This window comes from Nerophis ophidion, linkage group LG10 (assembly GCF_033978795.1).
Source record: "Nerophis ophidion isolate RoL-2023_Sa linkage group LG10, RoL_Noph_v1.0, whole genome shotgun sequence".
In the NCBI taxonomy this organism is placed as follows: domain Eukaryota; kingdom Metazoa; phylum Chordata; class Actinopteri; order Syngnathiformes; family Syngnathidae; genus Nerophis; species Nerophis ophidion.
Genome location: NC_084620.1, coordinates 73139359 through 73149392, shown reverse-complemented (window position 1 = coordinate 73149392; position 10034 = coordinate 73139359). Strand labels below are relative to the sequence as shown.

The 10034-nt window shown below is 42.8% G+C and overlaps 1 protein-coding gene across 1 annotated transcript in view; it reads left to right on the top strand.

The window, feature by feature from the left end:
• Nucleotides 1-8217, top strand: part of LOC133561278 (oocyte zinc finger protein XlCOF8.4-like) — a 47638-nt gene extending 39421 nt beyond the window's left edge. Inside the window, exon 3 of the mRNA XM_061914639.1 lies at nucleotides 6389-8217. Coding sequence (XP_061770623.1) covers nucleotides 6389-7026 — 638 coding nt within the window. The 3' untranslated portion in view covers nucleotides 7027-8217. The remainder of the gene's footprint in view (nucleotides 1-6388) is intronic.
• Nucleotides 8218-10034: the final 1817 nt, after the last annotated feature.

Genomic DNA, 10034 nt, shown 5'->3' with positions numbered 1-10034 from the left:
CCAGTGAAACACGTGTTTGAAGGAAGTGTGCACCACTCACTATTGTCCCAGTGAAACACGTGTTTGAAGGAAGTGTGCACCACTCACTATTGTCCCAGTGAAACACGTGTTTGAAGGAAGTGTGCACCACTCACTATTGTCCCAGTGAAACACGTGTTTGAAGGAAGTGTGCACCACTCACTATTGTCCCAGTGAAACACGTGTTTGAAGGAAGTGTGCACCACTCACTATTGTCCCAGTGAAACACGTGTTTGAAGGAAGTGTGCACCACTCACTATTGTCCCAGTGAAACACGTGTTTGAAGGAAGTGTGCACCACTCACTATTGTCCCAGTGAAACACGTGTTTGAAGGAAGTGTGCACCACTCACTATTGTCCCAGTGAAACACGTGTTTGAAGGAAGTGTGCACCACTCACTATTGTCCCAGTGAAACACGTGTTTGAAGGAAGTGTGCACCACTCACTATTGTCCCAGTGAAACACGTGTTTGAAGGAAGTGTGCACCACTCACTATTGTCCCAGTGAAACACGTGTTTGAAGGAAGTGTGCACCACTCACTATTGTCCCAGTGAAACACGTGTTTGAAGGAAGTGTGCACCACTCACTATTGTCCCAGTGAAACACGTGTTTGAAGGAAGTGTGCACCACTCACTATTGTCCCAGTGAAACACGTGTTTGAAGGAAGTGTGCACCACTCACTATTGTCCCAGTGAAACACGTGTTTGAAGGAAGTGTGCACCACTCACTATTGTCCCAGTGAAACACGTGTTTGAAGGAAGTGTGCACCACTCACTATTGTCCCAGTGAAACACGTGTTTGAAGGAAGTGTGCACCACTCACTATTGTCCCAGTGAAACACGTGTTTGAAGGAAGTGTGCACCACTCACTATTGTCCCAGTGAAACACGTGTTTGAAGGAAGTGTGCACCACTCACTATTGTCCCAGTGAAACACGTGTTTGAAGGAAGTGTGCACCACTCACTATTGTCCCAGTGAAACACGTGTTTGAAGGAAGTGTGCACCACTCACTATTGTCCCAGTGAAACACGTGTTTGAAGGAAGTGTGCACCACTCACTATTGTCCCAGTGAAACACGTGTTTGAAGGAAGTGTGCACCACTCACTATTGTCCCAGTGAAACACGTGTTTGAAGGAAGTGTGCACCACTCACTATTGTCCCAGTGAAACACGTGTTTGAAGGAAGTGTGCACCACTCACTATTGTCCCAGTGAAACACGTGTTTGAAGGAAGTGTGCACCACTCACTATTGTCCCAGTGAAACACGTGTTTGAAGGAAGTGTGCACCACTCACTATTGTCCCAGTGAAACACGTGTTTGAAGGAAGTGTGCACCACTCACTATTGTCCCAGTGAAACACGTGTTTGAAGGAAGTGTGCACCACTCACTATTGTCCCAGTGAAACACGTGTTTGAAGGAAGTGTGCACCACTCACTATTGTCCCAGTGAAACACGTGTTTGAAGGAAGTGTGCACCACTCACTATTGTCCCAGTGAAACACGTGTTTGAAGGAAGTGTGCACCACTCACTATTGTCCCAGTGAAACACGTGTTTGAAGGAAGTGTGCACCACTCACTATTGTCCCAGTGAAACAAGTGTTTGAAGGAAGTGTGCACCACTCACTATTGTCCCAGTGAAACACGTGTTTGAAGGAAGTGTGCACCACTCACTATTGTCCCAGTGAAACACGTGTTTGAAGGAAGTGTGCACCACTCACTATTGTCCCAGTGAAACACGTGTTTGAAGGAAGTGTGCACCACTCACTATTGTCCCAGTGAAACACGTGTTTGAAGGAAGTGTGCACCACTCACTATTGTCCCAGTGAAACAAGTGTTTGAAGGAAGTGTGCACCACTCACTATTGTCCCAGTGAAACACGTGTTTGAAGGAAGTGTGCACCACTCACTATTGTCCCAGTGAAACACGTGTTTGAAGGAAGTGTGCACCACTCACTATTGTCCCAGTGAAACACGTGTTTGAAGGAAGTGTGCACCACTCACTATTGTCCCAGTGAAACACGTGTTTGAAGGAAGTGTGCACCACTCACTATTGTCCCAGTGAAACACGTGTTTGAAGGAAGTGTGCACCACTCACTATTGTCCCAGTGAAACACGTGTTTGAAGGAAGTGTGCACCACTCACTATTGTCCCAGTGAAACACGTGTTTGAAGGAAGTGTGCACCACTCACTATTGTCCCAGTGAAACACGTGTTTGAAGGAAGTGTGCACCACTCACTATTGTCCCAGTGAAACACGTGTTTGAAGGAAGTGTGCACCACTCACTATTGTCCCAGTGAAACACGTGTTTGAAGGAAGTGTGCACCACTCACTATTGTCCCAGTGAAACACGTGTTTGAAGGAAGTGTGCACCACTCACTATTGTCCCAGTGAAACACGTGTTTGAAGGAAGTGTGCACCACTCACTATTGTCCCAGTGAAACACGTGTTTGAAGGAAGTGTGCACCACTCACTATTGTCCCAGTGAAACACGTGTTTGAAGGAAGTGTGCACCACTCACTATTGTCCCAGTGAAACACGTGTTTGAAGGAAGTGTGCACCACTCACTATTGTCCCAGTGAAACACGTGTTTGAAGGAAGTGTGCACCACTCACTATTGTCCCAGTGAAACACGTGTTTGAAGGAAGTGTGCACCACCTACTATTGTCCCAGTGAAACACGTGTTTGAAGGAAGTGTGCACCACCTACTATTGTCCCAGTGAAACACGTGTTTGAAGGAAGTGTGCACCACTCACTATTGTCCCAGTGAAACACGTGTTTGAAGGAAGTGTGCACCACTCACTATTGTCCCAGTGAAACACGTGTTTGAAGGAAGTGTGCACCACTCACTATTGTCCCAGTGAAACACATGTTTGAAGGAAGTGTGCACCACTCACTATTGTCCCAGTGAAACACGTGTTTGAAGGAAGTGTGCACCACTCACTATTGTCCCAGTGAAACACGTGTTTGAAGGAAGTGTGCACCACTCACTATTGTCCCAGTGAAACACGTGTTTGAAGGAAGTGTGCACCACTCACTATTGTCCCAGTGAAACACGTGTTTGAAGGAAGTGTGCACCACCTACTATTGTCCCAGTGAAACACGTGTTTGAAGGAAGTGTGCACCACTCACTATTGTCCCAGTGAAACACGTGTTTGAAGGAAGTGTGCACCACTCACTATTGTCCCAGTGAAACACGTGTTTGAAGGAAGTGTGCACCACCTACTATTGTCCCAGTGAAACACGTGTTTGAAGGAAGTGTGCACCACTCACTATTGTCCCAGTGAAACACGTGTTTGAAGGAAGTGTGCACCACTCACTATTGTCCCAGTGAAACACGTGTTTGAAGGAAGTGTGCACCACTCACTATTGTCCCAGTGAAACACGTGTTTGAAGGAAGTGTGCACCACTCACTATTGTCCCAGTGAAACACGTGTTTGAAGGAAGTGTGCACCACTCACTATTGTCCCAGTGAAACACGTGTTTGAAGGAAGTGTGCACCACTCACTATTGTCCCAGTGAAACACGTGTTTGAAGGAAGTGTGCACCACTCACTATTGTCCCAGTGAAACACGTGTTTGAAGGAAGTGTGCACCACTCACTATTGTCCCAGTGAAACACGTGTTTGAAGGAAGTGTGCACCACTCACTATTGTCCCAGTGAAACACGTGTTTGAAGGAAGTGTGCACCACTCACTATTGTCCCAGTGAAACACGTGTTTGAAGGAAGTGTGCACCACTCACTATTGTCCCAGTGAAACACGTGTTTGAAGGAAGTGTGCACCACTCACTCTTGTCCCAGTGAAACACGTGTTTGAAGGAAGTGTGCACCACTCACTATTGTCCCAGTGAAACAAGTGTTTGAAGGAAGTGTGCACCACTCACTATTGTCCCAGTGAAACACGTGTTTGAAGGAAGTGTGCACCACTCACTATTGTCCCAGTGAAACAAGTGTTTGAAGGAAGTGTGCACCACTCACTATTGTCCCAGTGAAACACGTGTTTGAAGGAAGTGTGCACCACTCACTATTGTCCCAGTGAAACACGTGTTTGAAGGAAGTGTGCACCACTCACTATTGTCCCAGTGAAACAAGTGTTTGAAGGAAGTGTGCACCACTCACTATTGTCCCAGTGAAACACGTGTTTGAAGGAAGTGTGCACCACTCACTATTGTCCCAGTGAAACACGTGTTTGAAGGAAGTGTGCACCACTCACTATTGTCCCAGTGAAACACGTGTTTGAAGGAAGTGTGCACCACTCACTATTGTCCCAGTGAAACACGTGTTTGAAGGAAGTGTGCACCACTCACTATTGTCCCAGTGAAACACGTGTTTGAAGGAAGTGTGCACCACTCACTATTGTCCCAGTGAAACACGTGTTTGAAGGAAGTGTGCACCACTCACTATTGTCCCAGTGAAACACGTGTTTGAAGGAAGTGTGCACCACTCACTATTGTCCCAGTGAAACACGTGTTTGAAGGAAGTGTGCACCACTCACTATTGTCCCAGTGAAACACGTGTTTGAAGGAAGTGTGCACCACTCACTATTGTCCCAGTGAAACACGTGTTTGAAGGAAGTGTGCACCACTCACTATTGTCCCAGTGAAACACGTGTTTGAAGGAAGTGTGCACCACTCACTATTGTCCCAGTGAAACACGTGTTTGAAGGAAGTGTGCACCACTCACTATTGTCCCAGTGAAACACGTGTTTGGCCAACTTTTGTTCCGCGGTTGAGAACACTTCGATGACGTCACACAGGAGGAAGAACAAAACAAGATGGCGTCTGGCGGAGAATACGTTGTATTGGTTATTATGGTTTCTAGGTCTTAATTACAACGTACATGTGCACGTGTGTGTCGTTTAACAGAGTAAACGTCCTTATTAATTGTTTGTATGCGGATACATTAGTCTGAGTGCACTTTGACGTGCTAGCCTAGCCTGCTGGTTAGCTTAGCTTGTTAGCTGCTAACAAAGAGAGGCGGAAGTGATCGACACATCAAAGCAGAGATCCAATGTAAGTGTAAAGTGTTTTTATTGTGTGAACATGTCTACATTACAAATGATGTGAGTGTTGCTGAATCAGCGACTAACTGCTGCCGTTGAAGAAATATTTGTGATGTTAGAAAAAAAAACAACAATAGCAAATTACAAAAGAGGAGAAGGAGCGACAACATCAACAACTGGACACTGTTTTAAAGAAACATCAAGTTGTGTTACACATCAGTCCATCTTCTTCTGCTTATCGGAGGTCGAGTCGTGGGGGCAGCAGCCTAAGCAGGGAAGCCCAGACTTCCCTCTCCCCAGCCACTTCGTCTAGATCTTCCCGAGGGATCCCGAGGCGTTCCCAGGCCAGCCGGGAGACATAGTCTACCAAACGTGTCCTGGGTCTTCCCCGTGGCCTCCTACCGACTGGACGTGCCCTAAACACCTCCCTAGGGAGGCATTCGGGTGGCATCCTGACCAGATGCCCGAACCACCTCATCTGGCTCCTCTCGATGTGGAGGAGCAGTGGCTTTACTTTGAGTTCCCTTCGGATGGCAGAGCTTCTCACCCTATCTCTAAAGGAGAGACCCGCCACACGGCAGAGGAAACTCATTTCGTCTGCGGGATGGAAGGTGACGGTCATTCAGTGTTGGTTTCCGGCCATGTCGCTTACGTGGAGTGATTTCTCCAGATTCTCTGAACCTTTTGATGATATTATGGAGCGTAGATGTTGAAATCCCTACATTTTTTGCAATTGCACTTTGAGAAACGTTGTTCTTAAACTGTTTGCTCACGCGGTTGTGGACAAAGGGGTGTACCTCGCCCCATTGTATTCCGTTTATATTTACATCTAACACAACTTCCCAAAGGGTATTTTATATATATATATATATATATATATATATATATATATATATATACATATATATATATATATATATATATATATATATATATATATATATATATTGATTTATGTATATATGTTCAATTTAACAGATGGGATTGATTGAATGCCCTGAGAATTTTTCTGGACATTCTTTTGTAATTGCCACAAAATAATGTGTAGTATTTTGTTAATTTCTTGCCAAAAGTATTTTAATTTTATAAATATTTTCAAAGCAGAATATGGACCTTAGGGCCCTCTGGCCCCCCATGGGGACCCGTAAAATCTGTGCCTCTTAAGACCTCACTGTTGGCTTTGTAGGCTCATGTTACTTCTCAACTAGTCAAAGTTGATGCTAATCGACCTGTTTCTTCTCCTTTTTACTGAATGTGAAAGCAAAAGTGAGTCCACAAATAACCCAATCATAAAGCAGAATCGAAAATTAAATCTGAATTGGTCAAATCTTATCTATTTCCATCCCAGCATGTGTTTGTCTTCTTGTGTCCTGCAGACGTCTGTGAAAAATATCGCCCACCTGAGCAGCAGGAGGGGTCCTCCAGTATGGAGCAGAAGAAGTCACAGTACCTCCACGTGAAAGAAGAGGAGCCAAAGCCCCCCCACTTTAAAGTGGAGGAAAAACAGCGGCTGTCCCCCCACTTCATAGAGGAAGAGAAGAGACACCTCATCAGTGTGACGAGTGAAGATGATGAGGTCAAAGGTGAGGGTGAGGAGGAGAGAGAGGCGGAGCCTCCAAGCAGCAGTTTAGCAGAAGCTGATGGAGACCACTGTGGAGGATCACAAGCAGACAAGCTCTTAGCTCCACTATCAGATAGTGAGGACACAACGTCACACTCTCCTGACACTGATGATGAAGACTCTAAAGATGATAAGACATGTCACACTGACAACACTCACTTCACATCTGCTCACTGTCACAAAACTTTTAAATACAATTGTCATCTGAAAAGGCACACGAGTACACACACCGGAGAGAAACCTTTTTCCTGCTCAGAATGTGATAAAAGTTTTGCAATAAATCAAAGTATAAAAGTACACATGAGAACACACACGGGAGAAAAAAAAAAACGTTTTCATGTTCAATCTGCAGTAAAGATTTTTCTCAAAAGCACAGTTTCAAAGCACATATGAGAATACACACTGGAGAAAAACCTTTTATCTGTTCAGTATGTGGTAAAAGTTATATAGAAAAACAGCAATTAAACTCACACATGGGATCGCACTCTGGTGAAATCCATACTCCTGTTCGAGCTGCAACAAAAGCTTTCATCACCTAAACACTCTTACATTACACATGAGAATACACCCAGGAGAGAAAGTGTTGAGTTGCAGTGTGTGTGGTGAAAGATTGTCTTCTAAGTACCAGTGTAAGAAACACAAGTGTGCTGGTGAGAACAGCAGCAGCAAATGAAACTGCAGGATTTGAAATAAACTGTCCAGACATGCACCTGGGGATAGGTTGATTGGCAACACTAAATGGTCCCTAGTGTGTGAATGTGAGTGTGAAAGTTGTCTGTCTATCTGTGTTGGCCCTGTGATGAGGTGGCGACTTGTCCAGGGTGTACCCCGCCTTCCGCCCGATTGTAGCTGAGATAGGCGCCAGCGCCCCCCGCGACCCCAAAAGGGAATAAGCGGTAGAAAATGGATGGATGGATGGATGGATGTCCAGACTTTCATTTTGACTTTCTAACAACATCAGCACATATAACATGTGTGACATCATTGTTGTGTGTGTAACACAATCTTGTTAATATGATTCTATCATGTATAGATTAGACACTAAAATGAACAGAACAATTTGACTGAAAGGGTGAGAATAAACAGTACATAAATATGTTACATACAATAAACATTGTATGTGTATATATTCATAATTCACTTTAATACTTATTCATAATAGTGTTTTATATGTTTTTTATTAAATAATGAAGTGTTACATATTTTATTTTCTAATTGTAGATAATTCCATCGATGAACTCCTTTATATGATGTACATATTTGTTTTACATGTGTTCATACCTTTGCTTTTGAGTACACATAAATCCCTCTTAGTTCATATTTACTGCTTCACATCTGAAACATCTTCTGGACCACTTCTGGAAGCATATTATTATTTACTTTATACATCATTTGAGCCGTTGCATTTATACAAAAACATTGACTTTAAAAATGTGTGACTTTATGAATCATTTGTTGGTTGTCAATAATCCATTCTATTAATCATCTTTATTACTTTCTTGTGTAATATGAATATTGTGTGATTGTTTTATATGTATGTCCCCAGACTTTTATGCAATAAACAATGTATGTTTCAACTAAAGTTGGGTTCAATAATTGTAGTTCAAATTGGAAGGATGTATTTTATTCTCTTTAGTATTGCACTCCATGTTTTTCATGTTTTCTTTATATGACTTACATGTAGTGTCCAGTTTACTTCATCATCTATATTAACTCATAAAAATGTGATTACCTTTACTCTTTCCATTTCAATATCATCCGTCATAATTTGTGTTTTACATTTTTACAGTCTCCAAAAATGATATATTTAGTTTTATTGATGTTTAATGACAGTTTATTGATGTGCAGCCATCTTTTTATGGACAAGTTCTCTCTGGAAAAAATAAAATGAGAGTTAAATCAAGCGGTAATGAAGATTATTTTCTACATAATTACACTCAGTAGTGACAATTAAAGACACTTTCATCCTGTTCATTTGAGCAAAGAAAAAGAGTAAAGTGTAATATTGTAAACAATAGAAGAATATTAATATCAGCGGTCAATATTCCAACATTGTGAAGCTGACCTATGGTAAAAAACATATTCAGCATTAAAGGCTTTATGAGAGTGATGTAATTATCACAATCAGGAAAACTTTATTGATCCCCAAGGGGAAATTAAAATGTTCAGCACTGTTATAAACATGTGAATATTCAATATAATAATGTATGATATTAATACCATAATAAAGTGGTACGTTTGGAGATGTGTAATATTTTTTGTATGAACATCCTGACTGGTTTTATGCTAGAATAGTTTTAATTAGTAGAGAGTGAAACAAATGAGGCAGTAATGATAATAATGGTTTGTTTTAAGCCTGTTTATGAATAATTAAAGATAATTAAAATACCAAAATGTAGCTTACATCCTCAGTGAGCTGAACTCCAGCAGTAAAGATGAGAGAAATAATGTGGAAAGGTCAGAAGTCAAATGTTTCTTCAGGTAATACATGGAGCCTCTGCTGCCACCCAGCGGCCGTTGGAAAGAATGCATACATTTAGTTTTGATGTCCTTAAAGTCCTACTGAAAGCCACTACTAGCCACCATGCAGTCTGATAGTTTATATATCAATGATGAAATATTAACATTGCAACACACGCCAATACGACTTTTTTAGTTTACTAAATTGCAATTTTAAATTCCGCGCAAAGTATCCTGTTGAAAACGTCGCGGTATGATGACGAGTGCGCGTGACATCACGGATTGTAGCGGACATTTTGTTCCAGCCCCGATCCCAGCTAAAAGTCGTCTGCTTTAATCGCATAATTACACAGTATTCTGGACATCTGTGTTGCTGAATCTTTTGCAATTTGTTCAATTAATAATGGAGACGTCAAAGAAGAAAGATGTAGGTGGGAAGCGGTGTATTGTGGCTGCCTTTAGCAACACAAACACAGCCGGTGTTTCCTTGTTTACATTCCCGAAAGATGACGGTAAAGCTTTACTATGGAACAGAGCGGTCAAGTGAACACGGTTCCCTACCACATGTCCAACGGCAGGTTTCGGTGAGAAAATTGTGGTAATAAGTTGGCTCTTACTGTAGACATGAGCGGAGAGCTTGCGTCATTCCTCCTGCACCTGTCAAAGAGGCAGCTGCAGACTCTCTTGCCTCCTCCGACCGGCCGCCCCAGAACATGGGATGTTTCCACCGTGGAGGAGGGGGAAGAAAAAAAATCTCAAGCCGGCCCCAACGGCTGCCTTCGCTTTGCCTCAGAGACACTGGCGGTCACCACACCCGTGGCCACACCCCTCCGACTTTCAGGTACAACCATATAATCTCACTAAAACACTAGTAACACAATAAGCAGATAAGGGATTTTCCAGAATTATCCTAGTAAATGTGTCTAATAACATCTGAATCG